This window comes from Apodemus sylvaticus, chromosome X (assembly GCF_947179515.1).
Source record: "Apodemus sylvaticus chromosome X, mApoSyl1.1, whole genome shotgun sequence".
NCBI classification, from domain to species: domain Eukaryota; kingdom Metazoa; phylum Chordata; class Mammalia; order Rodentia; family Muridae; genus Apodemus; species Apodemus sylvaticus.
Genome location: NC_067495.1, coordinates 21,684,526 through 21,705,015, shown reverse-complemented (window position 1 = coordinate 21,705,015; position 20,490 = coordinate 21,684,526). Strand labels below are relative to the sequence as shown.

Genomic DNA, 20,490 nt, shown 5'->3' with positions numbered 1-20,490 from the left:
AGCATGAATAATGGCCTTATCACAGCAACCCAGGTATTATCATAGCCATTTGATATTTGTGTTGCTGATTTCCTGGCCTGTGGCAACACAAAGCAAAAGTTTCATAGATAATGCCATTAGGCTATCAAATTCCTCAGTATACCATTTGTATAAAAAGGTGTTATTTAAAAAAAAAAAATACACTGGCCTGGTGGTGGTGGTGCATGCCTTTAATGCCAGCACTTGGGAGGCAGAGGCAGGCAGATTTCTGAGTTCGAGGCCAGCCTGATCTACAGAGTGAGTTCCAGGACAGCCAGGGCTACACAGAGAAACCCTGTCTCGAAAAGAACAACAAAAAAAAACAATAAAAATATCTACACTGATGTATTAGGCAATTGTCTGAGAATAACAGATGTGGCATCTACGTTGAGGTAATAACATCTACGATAAAGTAGGTGAGCAAAGAAAAGTTGTTCCCAGCAAAACCCAACACACACACACACACACACACACACACACACACACTAGTCATCCACCTACCTGCTGTCTTCATGTAAGAGTTAGGAGCCACACCCTTCCAGATTCCCTTTTTCTCCCTTTACTCCTTCAGAGTAATTCTAGAGCAACAGCTCTTCAGATGTCCACCTTATAGCCAGTATCAGTTTTTTTTTTCCAAGGGAAAATAAATCATTCATTGCCATATTTGTGTATTTCCCAATGATTCAGCCAGTGAAAACTGTACAAACTTATTGTGCGTTTTACTTTCCCATCCTTTATAAATGATGTATCATTGGTGAGGGTTTTGAGTATTGTGCTCCCAAGTCTATTTTCTCCATAACTTCTTTTGGCTGCTTTTTTTGGCATGCTACCATAACTTTGAGTGGCATTTATGTCATGGAATAGCAGAACTAACTGCACCTTCTCCCTAAGCCAAGCGTCACATGGCAGAAGAAACAAGGTGTTCTTTAACTACTCCCTTTGATTCAACCTTTAGACTGAACCCAGGCTATAGTCTAGCCTAGAAGTTTCTCTCCCTCTTCCAAGGCTACTGGCCCCTACCTCTGCTCAAAGTACCCAAGCTTCTCGTACATTTCTTTCTCAATACATCCAACTCAGTTTAGCGGTAGCATCTGTCCAAGACTAGTCCACCACAATGGACCATGGCTTCCTTAAGGGCAGACACATTAAAGCTGGCCACACTACACATTCTCTCTTCCCTTATCTAGATACTCACCCACTCCGTGTCACTAGGCATTGTCGGAGCCCCAGTTTCCGGAAAATGTCCACCACTGTCTCCATCGGGGTGTGGTCTGTGACAGTGAAAGGGCTCAGGTTCAGAATGCGCCTCAGCTTCAGTGGATGTGGGCTGTTGGCAGGCAGCTCAGGGGGTTCCTCTGTGAAGTACATGATGGAATTGCTCACGATGCCCTCTTGTCTCTGTCTGGCATTTTCTAGAAGAAGAGTGAGAAAAAACGATAAGCCACATACCAAAACCCTGTACTTCACTACCCCCATCCGCCCACATACAGTATCTCAGAATCTCAAAAAGTAGTTCAGAGGGCAAAAGGCACAGTCATAACAAGTACTTTAGCCAAACATCTGTGAATCTGGCATGCCTCTCACATGATGTGAGAGCCCCTGCTGTGACCAGAGAGTTCACTGCCAACATCTTGCAAGATGGGCCCCCAACATGGCCCTATACAGATATCCCATTTTCCTCTAGACTCCAGAGCACCCCAAATAACCAAAGGCTCTCCATCCTCACTTTTATACCATCTCACCATGGGCTGAACTTTGTGTGAACAAGAAACCTCATTTCACTTCCCTGTAACCTTAGCACAATGTTTTTTTACAAACGAGCTTACAAATGGCCTAAACAGCATTATGAATCCTAAAGGAATGAGAATCCAATAAGACTTGCCTAGGCTCACAGCCCAGAAATGCAGCTCAATCCCAAATATGACCCTTGGGACCAAAGAAACAACCCTAGAAAAGCTGCATCCCTCCACCTCTTGATTCTCATCTCTTTAAGATGTGCCATTTCATAGATTTCACAAAGAAAGATAGTAAAACTGTTATGGTAGCAATTACTTCATTTCTGTCTGTAGGCAAGGCCATATGATCCTGAAGAAAAGTAGGGTAACCGGAATTCATTAGAGTTACAGCTTAATGTAGTGCTAGAAACCTAAGCTATTTTAAGTCACACATGAAATAAATCCATCGGTCTCAAGATATTTCTCCAAGGCCATTTTCCTTCTGTTGGAATTTTAATCTTCCTTTTAGTTCATGGGAAAAGGTTAGGGAAAATGTATATCAGGGCCTCCTTTAAAAATGAATGCCAGTTCCTATAGTAGAGTTCTTAACCTTCTCAAACACGACTACTATTCACCTATATTGTTCCTTCAAAAATAAAATTCCTACTGATTCCTCTAAGTCTATTTAGTGCAATAGTGTACTCTAATGGAATACTGGCATCATCCAGGTCAGGCTGAGTCTGAAAGCAGGGCTCTGTTGTAAAGAGGAAAGGTGGGCCTGCTGGGCAAATGCCTGCACATTATATGGGTCAGGCTGAATCTAGCTAAATCAAATGGGATGTGATTCAGCCACAAATACCCAATAACACTGACATACAGCATGTTTTCAAGTGCAGATCCTGTACAATCCACACTACTGGCTACACACTGTGCTCTTGTCTCCTAATCCAAAAGGTTTCTGTCTTAAAGCTCTCAGACACAGAGCCCATATTCAGTACATACTTATTTGCTCAATTCCACAAGCCAAATTAGTCTCTTAAAATCCCATATAACATGATTTCCATCCACTTCAACACTCAGATTGAACATCAGGATTGGATCAAACCACAAACACTAATCATGAACTGATCACATGTGTTTGTCAAGCAACCAGCCCAGTTGGTAAAATAAACAGAAAACACCATGTTTCCTCACAATCTCCTGATACTGTTTGAAACCCTGATAATAACAGCCACAAACTCAATGATGTTTTGCTTACCAGTGTATCCCTTGAGCCAAGACCATGTCTAAGAATGCCATAGGCACAAAACATTTTGTTAAAGATTTGTTTTCATTTCGATTGTGAATTTATGTGTACGTGTGTGTGTGTGTGTGTGTGTGTGTGTGTGTGTGTGTGCTTATGAAGGCTAGAAAGGGGCATGGGATATCCTAGAACTGGAGTTACAGAATGCTGTGAGCCACCTGACATGGGTGATGGGAACAGAACTTGGATCTTCTGGAAGAGCAGCAAATGCTCTTAGTTGCTAAGCCGTTTCTTTAGCCCCAACACAAAACATTGTTGTCATATGCATGTGTGTATGCGAGGGTGGATAAGATCTACTAAATGTCAGTGTATCTAGCTGTCTGCCATGTCGAATACAGCCTATTTCATGTAGGAGGCATTAGAAAAGAATGCCCAAGAGCTATCTGCCACCAGGCAAGGATTGTAAAATGTAGCTGAAATCACATGTGAATCCTAGTTCTGTTTCTTATTATGCTGGGTGACAGTGACTGATTCTTTCAGAACGACTCTCCTAGGTTACTTTGAAACTAAATTATAAAGATTTATATTAAGGTTTCAAACTTTAGAGAAGGAGGTGCTATACCTATGCTTCTGAGCCATATCTTGAACCCCCAAACATAGTTTTTAAGACATAAAAGGGAGAAAATTCACTGAATGTTAACTATGATGGCCTTCATTTAACAGTGGTGAGGATGCGGGTATCTTTCAATTTTTTTCCATATTTTTTCAATAACTTAGGATCATGTACTACTTTTACTTTTAAAAAGTACTAAAATAACTTCATTTTTAGATGTTTGAGAGGTCAAGCACTTAAATGTATCTTTCAATGTTTTAATGTAGAAGGCTTCATCACAATATTGTACTAGAACTAGTTCTGGTAGACACAGCTCCTTTGAAAATGATGTATATTTTATATTTTATGAGCACCTGCTAAGGCTGTTTAACTTCATATCCACCTTCTAGTAGTAATAATGTCAGATGTAAAGAGGGTAATTAATATGGTGTTGGTGACACGCATTTCACATATGTGATAGATGAAGAAAAAAGTTTAAATTAGAAGTAATCAAACATCTAATAAGCCTGTGTGGCTTCGGAACAATGATTCTTAACTGGGAACAATTTGGCCCCATTCTCAGGGGAATTTAGTAATGTATAGGTGACCTTTTCATTGTCACAAAATAGAAAAGGAGGGCCACTGGATTCTAGTGAAGAGAGAACAAGGATGCTGCTCAACACCCTACAGAGTGCAGGACATCCCCAAACAAGTCCAAATGCCAGTGGCAGTAAATCTACTAGCCTTTACTTTAGAGTAATTGTTTCCAGGGAAGCTATGCTCTATTATCCAGTTGGTTGAGAATGCTTCCATTTAAAAAAACACACACACACAATTAACAAGAAAGGCTAAAATGGAAAATTGGAAGCAACCACTCTCATGCTAAGTAGTGATATGACATGTCTTAAGCACTACGTAGAAGTAAAAGATTATTTTATAAGATACTACCTACCAAAGCATGAAGAAATCTCACCATACACCATATATTTTAACACTTAGAGGAAAGTAATTAACAGCACTATTCCACGTGACCCACTCCAATAATTAAGAGTGCTTCCAGACAGAAACCTCTACACTTACAGAGCCTGTCTGGCAGATCTGATACCTATCTTCTCATTCTGTCCTGAATGTGGATCTCTTTATGCAAGCAAGCATCTTCCATCTGCTGGAGAATCATTATTAAGTCATCCACTAGATGAAAAAAACAACAATGAGAGTTCCCTTAACAATTCTCCATAACTCTTTAACTTTCCATTCCTTTAATCATCTCTGTGGCTTCCCACTGAGTCCTCTTGGAACCTGTACTTGCTTAATTGCAGAAGCCAGGACTTGAAGAGCCTGAGCCCTGCTGAGTACAGAAGAATCTTCATATTTGCAAAGAGTAATGAGAGAAAACTCCCCTTGCTAGGAATGTGAACAAGGGTCGCAGAGTCTCAATGACTAATAACTCCGATTCCCACAAGGTGGCGCTAACCATCACCCTCTAATATAAAGGGCAGGACTGTTCTCTGGTCTTCCAAAAATGGATTAGGAATGACAAAACATAATAACACATATGTGTGAAAACACAATTATGAAATCCATTACTTTGTTAAGTTAACAAATTTATTTTTAAGTTTTAGAAGAAAAGAACAAATCGTAAAATGAAAGCAAATCCTTATTTTTCTCATATCTCATTCTTTCCTCATGACAACTTTCTTAAACGTTCCTTGCAGTCGCCCTTAAAAGTGCATTTGGGTATTCCAGTTTTCTAGGTTAATAACCACTTATTAGTGAGTGCATACCATGACTTCATAAAATTACAAAGTTTCTGTAAGGCAAAGGACACCATCAAAAGGTGGTGGCCTGGTTCTGGAAAGACTCAGTGTAGCAATATAGGGCAAAACCAGAACAGGGAAGTGGAAAGGGGTGGATGGGAGAACAGGGGGAGGAAAGGGGGCTTATGGGACTTTCGGGGAGTGGGGAGCCAGAAAAGGGGAAATCAAAGGGGAAATCGACCAACAAATTGGGAAAAGATTTTCACCAACCCTACATCAGATAGAGGGCTAATATCCAATATATACAAAGAATTCAAGAAGTTAGACCCCAGAAAGCCAAATAACCCTATTAAAAATGGGGTACAGAGCTAAACAAAGAATTTTCACCCGAAGAACTTCAGATGGCTGAGAAGCATCTTAAAAAATGTTCAACTTCATTAGTCATTAAGGAAATGCAAGTCAAAACAACCCTGAGATTTCACCTTACACCAGTCAGAATGGCTAAGATTAAAAACTCAGGAGACAGCAGGTGTTGGCGAGGATGTGGAGAAAGAGGAACACTCCTCCACTGCTGGTGGGGTTGCAAATTGGTACAACCACTCTGGAAATGAGTCTGGCAGTTCCTCCGAAAACTGGGCACCTCACTTCCAGAGATCCTGCTATACCACTCCTGTGCATATACCCAGAGGATTCCCCAGCATGTAATAAGGATATATGCTCCACTATGTTCATAGCAGCCCTATTTATAATAGCCAGAACCTGGAAAGAACCCAGGTATCCCTCAACAGAAGAATGGATGCAAAAAATGTGGTATATATACACAATGGAGTACTATTCAGCCGTTAGAAACAATGAATTTATGAAATTCTTAGACAAATGGATGGAGCTGGAGAACATCATACTAAGTGAGGTAACCCAGACTCAAAAGATGAATCATGGTATGCACTCACTTATAAGTGGTTATTAACCTAGAAAACTGGAATACCCAAAACATAATCCACACATCAAATGATGTACAAGAAGAATGGAGGAGTGGCCTGGTTCTGGAAAGACTCAGTGTAGCAATATAGGGCAAAACCAGAACAGCGAAGTGGAAAGGGGTGGGTGGGAGAACAGGGGGAGGAAAGGGGGCTTATGGGACTTTCGGGGAGTGGGGAGCCAGAAAAGGGGAAATCATTTGAAATGTAAATAAAAATATATTGAATAAAAAATATTTTAAAATAAGTGCATTTGGCATGAAAGACTTTTCCAAATTTCAATATTCCTGCAAGAACATGTAATTCTTCAAATATAGGTCTTAAATCTCACCACCAGAAAGTGGTGATCTTGCTGTTTCCATGGCTTAGGAAACAGCTCTTATCTGATTCCTTGGAACAAAACACCCTCACCATTTCTGCAGCTTCTATACTATGATGGACCTAACCAGAAGCACAGAAATATGATTTACACTGCATGGTGCCTCTTCAGATATTCCAAACATAGCTTCTGAGAGGGTGCGCACTTACATTGCTTCAGTTTCTTCTCCAATGAGTTGATGCCAATTACCACTTCCCACTTGATTACAGTAATAGATTTAAGGAAAATTAGTAAGCTGTCTCTAAGCAGGTGTGCCTGGAGCAGCACAATAGGTAATGGATTCTGTGACATTTATTACCGCAACTTCTAAACTAAACCTTTGTGTAAAAGATTTTGGGGGACTGAAGGCATTTTAAAGGCTGCTGATTCCATTATTATAAAACAAACCCAACCCCATTTAAACATTTTTTTAATGATCTCATTATTTGTAAGGCAATATTTACCCCTCAAGGTACCTCCCTATTCCAAGATAGGACCTATATGAAGAGAAACATCTCTGAGTGTTCACACAAGAATTTGCCATGGTACCATAACATGTGAGCTGAAATTTGGTTTTCAGTGTGAGCCAACCATTAAAGGTAGAAGGCAGTGCTTATCTACACTAACATTTGCAAAGCTTTAGAGGAAGATATCTTAAATGTATTTTAAGATATTTAATATGGGAAAGGAGTTTTTAAAATAGAAAAGGAAGTGCCTGGGAAATAAGAACAAAGGACCAGAGAATAAACAGCAGCCTGGTGAAGATGTGTTAGCAGTGAGGTAATCAACAGTCATGCAGGAGGAAGAAGGTCTCACAGTTATATACTGCAGGAACAATCTGGAAGACGTGATGGAACATAACACTGTCCTATGGACATAAAATTTGTTCCAGAGGCTTGTCTCCCATATGATATAGGAGTATTTCACAGATCATGGTGCAGAACTGCTGATGAGCAGGGCCTGATGTTTGCCATGCATGGGAAGATGAGCTACAATGGCACTTGTACCTACTACGTCCTGAGATCTACAGGACTTTGGTCCTCTGAGTCACATTATTTCTCTTTGCCTGGAGCTCTCTCTACAACTTTTACCCAGGTCTACCTCTTGCTTTCCTACCACTGCTGCCATCCCTGGCAAAAACAGATCCATAGATTGGCTTCCTTAGATAGCCTCTCTTTGGAATACCTCACCTGCATATCATTCGCTTCTCTGCTAGCCAAAGAAAACTGTGTGACAGCAGCAGCAACAACAACACTAACATATATTCTAGCAGGATGGAGCTCCAGTGGCTGCCTGTACTCACAGCAACCAATTTCTAACCAGGAATATCTGCCTCAGGGCTTGAGGTTAAATCTTAACTCTTTACAATGTGAGTTGGGAGCAGAAGCATCGGCATGACTGGGAATTTCAGAAGGAATACAGAGTCTCAAACCCCAGTGGGCCAGTTAAATCAGAATTTGTACCTTAACCTGGTCCTAGATGACAAATCTGCTGAAATCAAAGCTTGGAAATCTCTGGGTTTTAATTTTTTATCATCAATTTTGTGTTTGAGAAATTAATACAAGAGTGCACTCTATATCATTTCCATACTTCTTTCTACCCTTACAACTTTTCCTATGTTTCCTCCCATATCATCTCAATTTCTTGATCTCTTCTTCTGTAGTGACTATACATAAGCATATACATACTAAGCACATACAACGTATTGAACCCAATTAGTGTTGCTCATATGTGCAAAGGTTAAGGATTGACCACTTAGACTTGAAATGTTGGGGGCCTGTCAAGGAATTCCTCAACTTAAGAAACTCCCTGCAACTCATGTGTTGATTCTAGGGCTACAAAAGCTACCATTAATCTCTGAAGAAAATGTAAAAGCTTCCCTATCCTTACTTACTTATAGCCAAAATTAGCTCCCGCCTCTGGGCAAAGCCAATGAGACGCTCTGAGTCTCTGGAGACCACCACAGGAAAGCCATTGTAGTCTGTCTCCTTGATGAGAGTCTCCACATCCTCCACAGTCATGCTGTCCTGGGTTAGTACCGACAGTGGTGGTTCTCCCCTCCGGGGCCGCATCACATCAGTGGCCAGGGTGCGGTGGGTGAACTCATCCTTCACATCAAGAAATGGGTACCCATTCAGATGGATGTGGGCTTCATAGATCCCTTCTTTCCCAAAGGCATCAGCCACCCACTTGCTGGTGACAGCGGCTGCCATCAGGGGTACAATATACTCCAGACCTCCAGTCAATTCAAACATGATGACCACCAGAGACACAGTCATCCTAGTCACTCCACCTATAACAGAAAAGGACAGTGAAATTTAAAAGCCCAGCCCCAGTCCCCATGAATGTGTGATTTGTGCAAACAAGCAAGCTTACAGATCATAATTTCATCCCCAGCAGGCTCTCTAATGAGAACTTTCAGTCCTTCTCATACTTGCTCCAAAGAGTCAATCCCATATAATGACTGGGCTCAGGCTCTGTTATACCCAGCTTTGCATCAGGGACCTATATATTGCCTAACTGGGAGCTCTACTCCATTGAGGAACATGAGTTATGTATTCACCCAGATCCTGTGCCTGGTTCTTTGATGAGTGAATTCTACCAGACTATCCAGACTTCTGACAGTACAAGCAACTCAGAAGCCAAAGAGTTGTAGAAATTTTAAAGAATATTAGATTGGACAGGGATCCAGCTTTCCTTGGGTATTCAAAGGCAATTCCAAAATCCTACTCTTATAAACCAGGATTTCTTAACCTTAATACATAAGATATAAAGATATCTGTTATCAAGAAGGTCCTATGCTCATAAGCTAAGGAGATTCTGTGCCCTCTACCCACTACACACAAGTGGCACTTGTAGTTATGGTAAGGAAAAGTATCTCCAATATCACTTGTTACAAAGCCATATTCTAGATCAGTGGTTCTCCAACTTCCTAATGATATGACCCTTTAATGTAGTTCCTCATAATCTGGTGATCCCCAAACACAAAATTATTTTATTGCTACTTCATAACTGTAATTTTATTACTGTCATAAATTGTGATGTAAGTAACTGTGTTTTCCCAATGGTCTAAAGTGACCCTTGTGGCTGCGATCCACAGTTTGAGAACCACTGTTCTACATGATACAGTTGTTAAGATCAAAAGCTGGGCTTTTGAATGACTGGACAAAGGAGAACTTTCTAAACCATGTGTGTGTGTGTGTGAGAGAGAGAGAGAGAGAGAGAGAGAGAGAGAGAGAGAGAGAGAGAGACAGACAGACAGAAAGACAGAGAGAGACAGAGAGACAGAGAGAGAGAAAGAGAGAGAGAGAGAGTTTGTGTTGAACAAGTCATGAACTACCAAGATGCAGGAATTTGCTTGTTACCAAAATATAGCCTATCCCTATCCCAAGCAAAGCCAATGCCCAGATCCATCTCTTTCTTCTTGTCTGACCTCTAAGGTAGATCAGCACCCTGCCCTCCTCCTTCCCCACCTATGGCTGTACCTAGACAGGCTGCAGCTCCCACCATCGCATAAAGCCCTGGTGTGACACAGTCCGCTCCAGGCCTGCACCAGTTCCTGAAGATGATCCAGTCATGGTGATGGTAGGCCAGCTGCTCCACTCCAATTCCCACCATCCGGCCTGCCATGGCGCCTACAGCCATACTGGGGATGAAGAGACCTGAGGGAATCTCGAAGGAGCATACAGAAAAAAGGCAGCCTGAGAAAAGGAGGCCCAGTTCACCCAGTCCCAGGGAGTGAGAGGCTCCCCACCCCCACACACAACATTTGCATTTGGCTGAGGTCCACACAGGAGACACAGCTCTTCAAAACAAGGAAGCTGGGGAAAGGTGAGACAAATGATTTGACCCACAGTCACTTAGTGGACTCAGACGCACACACTCTTTCACATGTTTTAGAAGGTTCTCCTCTGGAGTCCACTGCAACTCAAAAAGAACACAGTTTGACACTTTCATTTCCTCTCCTTCAAAGGTCAGCCCCTTTGCCTGCTGTGCATTAAAGAATAAACTTCACTGCAGATAACATTCCAAGCCAGCATCTGCCACCTGAGCCTCTTACCACTTCCTCACTCCCCTAGCTGTGTCATTCACACTGGCTTTGAAAATTAAGTGTCAAAGCCACAGCATGAGAACAGATGAGAAGAGCCTTCATTTGATCCCAGGTACGCAAACTGAGTGCACTGTGTCATGTCCCAAAAGCTGTCCTGAATCCTCCAAAAGCTTTTCAAAGACTTACTGCTCTCTTCAAAGAGTGATGGCTAGACACCTATCAGGGGGAGAGGAGAAAAATATTCCCTTCCTTACTCAACTCATTTTCCAAGAAGCTTTCAGAATATTTTCCAGTCATCTCAGGGGCGGCAAAAAAGCAGACTGTATGGCCTAACAGGTGCTGGTAGTGGTGAGTTTTTTACATTTATGAATGAAAACATATTTTGTTTTAGCTGGTGATCGTATGTATGCTTCAGAACTCCCTGACTCCTGAGTTCACTGAGAGCCCACAAGCTTGTGGATGTGATAGCAGCTGCTCTTCTCACCACCCCAGTAGCCATCAATCTGAGGATGAAAGCAGATCTTTAACCTCACAGAAGTGAAGGAGGCAGCCTCTTGTGCAATTTCTAGAGTTCAGAATGATTTTTGCGAAACGGTGTATTTCTGGATTTCTCTTACTCCACAGTTATTGTGTCCCACTTAACTTCAAAGTAGGCCTTTCTTAGTAAACACTAAAGGGTACCAGTAACATCTTCCTGGAACACAAAGACAAACTGCTTTGATAGGAACTGAAGGATATGAGTGAGTCGTCTGCTTAATGAGTTCTACCCATCTTGTGCCTTACAAATTCACTATTTCTGAGAGTCTGTAAAAAGAAGATTTTTGAATGTGCATGTTTTAGGAAAATTCATTAAGCTGTGGCCAACTCTGTACCTACAGTATATTCTGATAAGGTTTTAAATATAAAAATGGTACTGTTCACAGCAATTAAGAGGCAAACCCAATCCATCTGTCCATCAAAAGTTGAATGGATAAAGAAAATATGGAATATATAGAGAAAAATGCTATTTAGCTAAAAGGAACAAAGTACTGGAACATAGTACTCTTTGGATGAACCTTGAAACCATGATGCTGCGTGAAAGTTGCTAGACCCAAAAGGCCACATAGGCCATTCTGCTTAGATGAAATATCTAAAATAGGTAAATACACAGTGTCAGATAAAGGCTGTAAAGGCTAGAGGAGGGGAGGGTGAAGAATAACTATAAATACATTGTCTTTGGGGGAATGAAAATATTCTGAATCTAAGCAATTGCTACCCTATATTCGTGGATATGCATAAGACAATGAATTCTATACTTTAAAATGATAAATGTGTCTAGGCATGACACTAACATCTATTATCCTAGCACTTGAGAGGAAGAGACTGGTGAATAACAAGTTCAGAGACAGACTGATCTAAACAGTGAGATACCATCTCAAGGAGAACGAGAAAGCAATAATAATGCCTCCTTACCGTGAGAGGTATGTATATCTGAGTTGGCTTAAAACAGTACTTCAAACCAGAATAAAAGAACTTGTCTTCTCTCCAAAAATGGAAGCATGCATTATTATACACAGCTCTCAAAAACATCAAAAAAAAAAAAGATATAGACAAGCAGCCCATGGTATGAACCTACATAAATTCAGACAGGGGAACAATTACTCTATGCCCTCATGATGCTGATGTGGTATTCATGCTGCTTGGTACAGATCCTCTGAATGCTGGCGGCTTTGCCTATGTCTCTCCAGAGCCATGTACCCTTCAAGGACAGCATTTTGCATTGGGCTCTAAACCACAAAGACCTTATATACTCAGGGTAAGGGCTCTCTACTTGCCTTTGCTCACTCCCAGCTAAACCTATATTTGTCTAAGACAATGAAATGACTTGATGTCCAACCCTGTACCTGGTAAATATCCCACAAATTGGGTTGGACCAAGTCATCTACAGCTTCTTCTGGAAATAGCCAGGGGTGATAACACATGCCTTTAACTGCAGTTCTTGGGAGGCATGAGATCTCTATGAGTTCAAGGCTAGTCTGTATAGCAATTTCTGGGCCAGTGTTACACTGTGAGACCCAGTATTTTTAAAAAACACAACAACATAAAAAGAAAATGAAAATAAAATATCTTGCGGTCTAGAGAACTGTTTCTATTAAATTAAAAAGAAAACGCAGCTCATGAGAACATTAAAGAAAAGTCAGCATTTCTATTCTTCGTATCATTTTATTTAGAGAATAATGTGCTGTACCCCCCCCCAAAAAAAGAAAAATCATGTCCTCTTCCCCTTCTTTCTGCTTCACTTACCTTCATGCCAAAGGTAAATATAGTAATGACTATTTTGAAGATCAGTGCCAAGGCCAGCTGCCACATTGCTGTATAAACGCCAACTCCAGCTGGCCGGTCCGGAATGTCATCCACAGGCCGAGTCATGTTGGGGTCATTGATGTAATCACAGAGCTGAGAAGACTCAAGAGCCCCACAATCATTGAATAGCTCAGATATGAGCTCACTGGTACTCTGGCGAGTGTAGGGATTGGGATAGGCAATGATGGCCGTGATGGCTGTCACCACAATGACCTCCAACACTGGATACTTCCCCAGCCTGGTGGTTTTACGCCTCCGGCACCAGGCGATGTTACAGCGTGTGAAGAGGGTTCCCCACAAACCCCCAAAGACTCCAAGCAGGATGAAAGGGAAGAGTTCAGCCATGTACCAAGGTGTATGATACTCCACATAAAAGAGAACCAGGCGGCTATTTCCAAAGGGGTTGATAGAGCGCAGTGTGAAGGCAGCCACTAGGGCTGCAAAAAATGACCTCCACAAGGTTTTCAAGGGAAAATAGTAACTGACCTGGGACAAACAGATAGAAAATCACAGGATGAGTAGAGAAAGGACTGCTTAGAGCCTTTCCCTTGGCTTAGCAGCTAACTGCTGACACTTGGAATAAAAGACACAGTCTAAGATCAAAAGTATATTCCACTCGTATTATCGTATTAGGTTTAGTTGTGACCAAAAAGACACTCAAGAAAATTCATATCTAAACATAGACTCATAAACCAAGAGTACAACTTGGTGGTACAGTGTCTATCTGTAATAAGATCCTGGGTTCACTCCCTAGTACTGTAAAACTTAACATAACAAAAGTTAGACAGCTTTAATCAAAATAGGTTTGTGTTATGTATTGAAGAGAAATAAAAGGCTTAACTATAGCTCAGAGGTATAGCACATGTTTAGTATGGTCCAGGACCTGAGCGTAAATGAGAAAAATGCACTCATAATACTGTCCGTGTCTTAGAAGTCCTCCAAAAGTCAATAATTCTTATTGTATTAATAACAGAATAGACTGAGGGCTAGAAAATTCTAGCTTATAAGTCTGACCCAGAAAATATATTTGTATGGCAGCGGTATTTTTCTGGTTAGGGTAACAAATGTAAATACATATAACCTGAAATATTCATTCAAAAAGTAGTATTTTTGTGACACATAAGAACTAAATAAGGGTGAATTTCAAAGCCCATAAAGAAAGTTTTCAGCCATATAGCCATGCCTACCCATGGATATTGCTGCAAGTTCAGTCAAAGGGCTGTGGCAAAATGTGTGGCCCAAGAAACCTACATACTTATCTATCTTGATCTTTTCAGAAAAAAAATGCATAACCCTTGGAATGATCCCTTAAGTTTCAAAACTAACCACACACTAGAAATCTCTCCAAAACTTTTATATTGGCCATTTAGACAACAGTACATGAGAGCATATTTAACAGCAGAAACCACGTTCCTAATTAACTGTGGGAAGCTTATTCAGTACTTCTGTGTTCTGTCAGCCACCCACACATTTCTGGCTACTCCAAACCATGAAAGCCCATCCTGTCCCCTCTCACCTCCTCCAGACTAAAAAGCACACCTCCTATGGGAGCACCAAAGGCTACAGAGACACCAGCAGCAGCTGCAGCTGAAAGCACCTGCAAATCGAAATGTGAAAAGTGAGCTCTTATGGACTTTAGTATGTATGGGGTGAGGTAGAGACTCCACGAAGTTATGTCCCTTTTCAATGGGGGCAGTAGGGATCTGACTCACCTCACGCCTCTTGCCTTCATTCTTGCTATACTTGGAGAAAAGGCTGCTGAAGAAGTTGCCACAGCAACATGCCACATGTACCAGTGGCCCCTCTTTCCCAAGGCTCAGGCCAGAGGATACTACCAGCACGAGGGTGACAGTCTTGATTAGAAGAGTCCATTTCCCCAAGTAGCCCCTGATGATAAAGCCACTCAAAATAGTCTTTATCTGCAACAGAAGATAGATAGTGAGGAGGAATGAACTACAATGGTCCAGGGCTGGTAAAGAAATTGCAATGGCTCTGAGCAAGACTCCCTAAGTCACAGGGATGGAAGGCTATTTTACTTCCTGATTCGACTAAAATATTGTACCAGCAAAAGTTTGTATCTTAATATAGTAGTCCTCTTATCTATCTGTGGAGACACAGCCCTCCAGTGGATGCCTGAAACCCAGATTATATCAACCTGTATATACATTAAATTAAATTTTAATTTATAAATTAAACCCAGTAAGAGATTAACACCAGTAATTAACAAATTAAAACAATTATAACAACCAAGATATGTTTTCTGCTTGTTTGTTTGTCCGCCTAATATTAATGCCTTTTTTCATTTTAATTAGACACATAACATTTTTATAATTTGGAGTATACATTGGAATTAAAACAAATTGCTCTTTTTTTTTGACATAAAGGTCTCACCCTGACTGGCCTAGAACTCAGTCTCACTACACAGTCCAGACTAGCCTTGAGTTAAAGAAGGTATGCACTACCATGCCCAGGCACAGATTGTTTTTATTAAAAATATAGATTTTTTAGCATACAAAGTAATAGATTTCACTATGATGTTTCTTTATGTATAGGTCATACACTTTGTTCCTGCCATCTCATATTGGAAAGGACTTTGAGTACAGAGAGAACTACTATCTTACTGCTTTGAAGACTTGCTTCATTTTGGCAATGCCAAAAATTGTTTTATTCCTACGAGAGCATTTAAGTCTTAGCCTAGAATTCAACTAGATACCAGTATCTATGATGGACTTTGCATACTGAAGTCCACTTTCCCAAGTAGTTTAATATTTTTCTACCTCTAACCTCTGCCACAATGGGCTAAGAAGAGTGAATTTTTACCATTGAGCTAGCAACTTTCAAGCCCCTACTTAGATTGATGAGATACTAGGTCAGTTAATCAAATTCCTACCCACTTTTCCCAATTGTATGCTATGTTATAGGATAATGTTTTCCCTTGTCAGTGTCATTTGCATAGCATAAAAATGTCTTTTTGTGGACTTTGCCAAGTAAAACAACTTCTCAAACAACAAACATACTGCTTTTCAACATCATCAGAATCACTTGGTAAACTAGAAAATATCAAGGAGTAGTTCTCTCTGCAGAGGTCTAATCAAGAGCTAGCTTTCCCATGGTATGTACTCACTAATAAGTGGATAATAGCCAAAAAAGTACAAAATACCCAAGATGCAGTCCATGGAACTTATAAAGGTCAACGAGCTGAAGGGCCCAAGTGAGGACGCCTCAGTTACACTTGGGAGGGAGGAGAAAGCAATCACAAGTGGGGAAGGAAGGAGGGAGGGAGGGATCTGGGAGGGAAAGTGGTAGAGAGTGGGGGATGGAGTAGGGAGAAGAGGGGAACCTGATCTGCTATTAGGGGAGGGAAAAGGACTGAAGCCCTCAGGGCCAGCCGAAAGAATGCAAACAGGCAATCTCAGGAGATAGGAGGTTGGGGGAACCTTCCAGAATGCACCAGAGATCTAGGAAGTGAGAGACTCTCAGGACTCAAAGGGAAGGACCTTAGATGAAATGCCCTACAGTAGGGAAAGGGAACTTATAGAGACCACCTCCAGCAGGAAGACAGGGCATCAAATGAAGGAGAGGGGGACCATCCCACAATCATAACTCTGACCCATATTTGTTCCTGTCCGAAAGAATTACGGGAATGGAAATGGAGAGAAGGCTGATGAAAAGAAGGACCATCGACAGGCCCAAAGTGGGATCCAGCTCAAGGGGAGGTCCCAAGGTCTGACCCTATTACTGAGGCTATGGAGTGCTCACAAAAAGGGACCTAGCATGATAGCACTCCAGAAGTCCCAACAAGCAGCTGAAAGAGTCAGGTGCAGATATTTGCACCCAACCAATGGACAGAAGCAGCTGACCTCTGTGGTAGAATTAGGGAAGGCTGAAAGAGGCTGTGGAGAAGGGCAATCCTGTAGGAGGACCAGCAGTCTCAATAAATCTGGAACCCTGAAATCTCTCAAACACTGGACCACCAAACGGCAGCATGCGCCAGCTGATATGAGCCCCCCCCCCCCCACAACACACATACAGTAGAGGGCTGCCGGGTCTGTGTTCATTTAGAGATGATGCACCCAACCCTCAAGAGACTGGAGGCCCAGGGAGTTTAGAGGTCAGGTGGGGGGTGGAGATATCCACATGGATACAGGGTGTGGGAAGGTGGTATCGGGTGTGGAACAGTAGGAGGGTAGGTGGAGGGAAATAAAATATGGAGTGTTAATTAATTAATTATAAAAAGAACTGGCTTCCCCAACAGAAATCTAATGTAATTGCCCTGAGATGTAACCAAGGCAAAGGGAATTTTACAGCCAGGTGATTCTAAAATGCTCTGCTCCTGAAAAGAGTAACAAAACCCCCTAAACTCTCAATCCTTAAGGGTCATGTTTTTTCAGTCCCTACTTACACTGTTTATCATGTCAATGTTGTTGATTTGGGGAGGATATGAATAGGCTAATCCTCAAATTTTAATAGGTTGTGTACAGAACGTTTTTCATCTCAGGATGATGCTAGAGATCCCTTGTCTTTTAGTGAGACAGGGTTAAGGCAGGGTCTCACTATTTAGGTCAAGCTGAGCTGATTCTCCTCCCTCTACCTCACAAGTGCTGAGATTACAGGTGGGCACCAGAGTCACTCAGCTAATAGTCTCTCATTTATCAATTTGATGAGGAAGAAAAAGATGAGGACAGAAAGGGAGGAGATGGGGGAGGGAAGGAGATACACGAACTGAGAGACAGAGAGACAGACAGACAGAGAGACAGACAGACAGAGAGACAGACAGACAGAGAGACAGAGACACAGAGAGACAGAGACAGAAAGAAACAGAGACAAATCCCCAAAATCTCTAAGTTCCTTCTCACAGAACATGAGTGGACCCTTAGCTATAGATGAACAGTACTTCTTGAACTAGTATTTAATGAGTGGTGGTTGAACTAGCATTTAGTAGTAGTTTCCCTAATTGAGCCTGTGCTCTGGGACTTTCAGACCTCTGATTTGAAAGGATGTCTGATTATGCCTGCCATAATCTAGCCCTCTTGTGTTGCCTCAAATAAAAATATCTATAATTTTTGTCAGTTAGTTAATATGGATTTGTACCCCAGGATACATTATAAAAACATAATACCACTTAGAAAATCACAAGCATCTAAATTACCCGAGCCTTTGCCAACAATGACATGTGGTGAATTGAACAATGTAATAGGTATTTTGTAATCCTCTAAAATGATTTTATAAAATTGTCGTGATCAAATTAGGAACTAAAGCAGGCAGATTCATTCCCAGGGGATGCCCAAATCTAATTACTTCAATTGGGATTGACAGAGATTGAGGCAAGCAGGACTTCAGTGAGATGCATTGCAGAGACTCTTCCAGAGCTCTTTCTGATCAATAAATGTTTGTATGAATGCCCATATTTTGTAAAGAACAGAAATCAGCAAAGAACAAGTTTTGAGAGGATGCAATTTCTTATCCAGTTGGTAGTGAACACTTGTGGCTTTTGGAATTGAGAACTCCAAGAGGAATTTAGGTCTCTCTCAACTCTGACAGCCAAGAAAGTATGTGTTCATTTTTATATTTGTGTGTGTATGTGGTATGTGGGTGCATTTATGCAGGTGAATGCATCCATGTATGCACATACAAAGACTGTCTTCTCTATCATTCTCTATTTAGTCCTCTAAGACAAGGCCTCTCACTAAACATGAAGCTTACTGTTTCAGGTAGGCTGGCTGCTCAGTGAGTTCCTAGGATCTGCCCATCTTCGTTCATTAATGCTGGTGCTATAGGAACAGGCAGCCAAGCTTAACTTTCACTTGACAACTGAATATTCAAATTCAAGCCTTCATGCTTGCACAGTAAGCACTCTTACCAACTGAGACATTTCCTTTGCTGAAGTGTTCATTTTGAAATGTGCTTTACAGAACTTACATAGTGCATTTATAACACAGAAAAAATATCTCCAAATTAGCATTTTAAAATTTGTATAGTGCATATGGTGATGAACATCTGTGATCTCAGGCAGCTCTCCAGAAGTACAGATAAAATGATTAATAAAGTTCAAGGTCAGTCTGTGCTGGATTATAATTCCACACAGAGCTATATAGTGAGAACCTGCATTAAAAACATTTTGAAAGTGAATTTTACCATAATCAGAATGCTATGGAAGAAAATTCTTAGATGGACGAGCAATCTTGAAAACCTGTTTTGATCTAGTTTGTAGCTCAACAGTAAAGCACATATTCACATTGTTTCATGATATTGAGGAAGAGACTGGCAAGTGCTCTGCTGTTGAGCTACAAAAAAATACAACATACTCTCATAGATCACATGACTCCAGTAAGACATAGTAGCTTTTCTAAGCAGCTCAGCCCATACCTTTGCTAATGTGAAGTGGCATGACTTCAACTTCTACTTTAAGTCAATTTTCACTGTGGTCTGGCTTTTGACAGAGACATCCAGGCCCATATCCAGGGCTTTGAGTTTGCCTACCCTAACATCTACCCCATCTCTGAACTGCTGAAACACGTGTATGGGCCAGTCCTGCAGATTCAAAGCTCCAGCATCACCATGACATAGGGTAACAAGAGAATATCCTACAGCAGTCCCAGTGAGGATCCAGTATAGTGTAGTGCCAGATGCCTTAAACCAGAGCAATGACTTATTGCAGTGAACATTTGCAAGTAAAAATGTTTGGACAAAGGGTATACTGTGGGGCACACTGACACACTACAGTTTCCACAGCACAGTACTTTATCTTAAATTTGTTTTGTTTTTGGCAAGAAGATGCAAGGGCAGAGATTGAATATGGAGGGCTGGGGCGGTGAGTAGGATTGGGGTACATGATGAAACATTCCCAACGAATCAATAAAGAGTTTTCTAGTTTTATGTGATTCTAACAATTTCTAAAAAAAAAAAAATGTTAATAGGGCAAGCAGCCACATATCTTCTACCTAGTAGATAGCTTTGAAAGCTCTGTTTGCCTCCTTGGAAGAACCTTCCTTCTTCTCCCTTCATTTCCAGTAATTCAATTGCATTTCTTGATCAAGTTAGCACATAGGGTGTTTATTTTAGCTACCTGAGGCTGCCATATAAATAGAACCATACTTAAGGTCCATTTTTTACGGTCCACACTTGATATCACTGTTATGAGTATTATCTTCATCACATGCCATTTTGTCACATAAAAAAACTTGAATGTGCAATTGCCACCAATAGTGATGTCTACCTTAAAGTCACTAATATCCATCTCTCAGCAAGTAAAAGCACTTGTGACTCAAGCCTAATGACCTAAATTCAATCCCCAACACCCACAGGAAGGTGGAAGGAGAGAACTAAGTTCACATAGTAGTCCTGTGACCTCCACGAACGCACAGTGACATTTGTAGAACACCCCCCACCCCTATATACATAACAAGAACATACTTAAATAATAAAAAAGCTACTTT

General features: G+C 41.2%; 1 protein-coding gene across 1 annotated transcript in view; it reads right to left on the bottom strand.

The window, feature by feature from the left end:
- The window catches only part of Clcn4 (chloride voltage-gated channel 4), a 71,197-nt gene that overhangs the window by 10,972 nt on the left and 39,735 nt on the right, over window positions 1-20,490 (bottom strand). The window contains exons 7-12 of the mRNA XM_052171565.1: window positions 14,767-14,973; window positions 14,571-14,651; window positions 12,995-13,540; window positions 10,146-10,332; window positions 8,555-8,953; window positions 1,214-1,430 (exon numbers count right to left, since the gene is read on the bottom strand). Coding sequence (XP_052027525.1) covers window positions 1,214-1,430; window positions 8,555-8,953; window positions 10,146-10,332; window positions 12,995-13,540; window positions 14,571-14,651; window positions 14,767-14,973 — 1,637 coding nt within the window. The remainder of the gene's footprint in view (window positions 1-1,213; window positions 1,431-8,554; window positions 8,954-10,145; window positions 10,333-12,994; window positions 13,541-14,570; window positions 14,652-14,766; window positions 14,974-20,490) is intronic.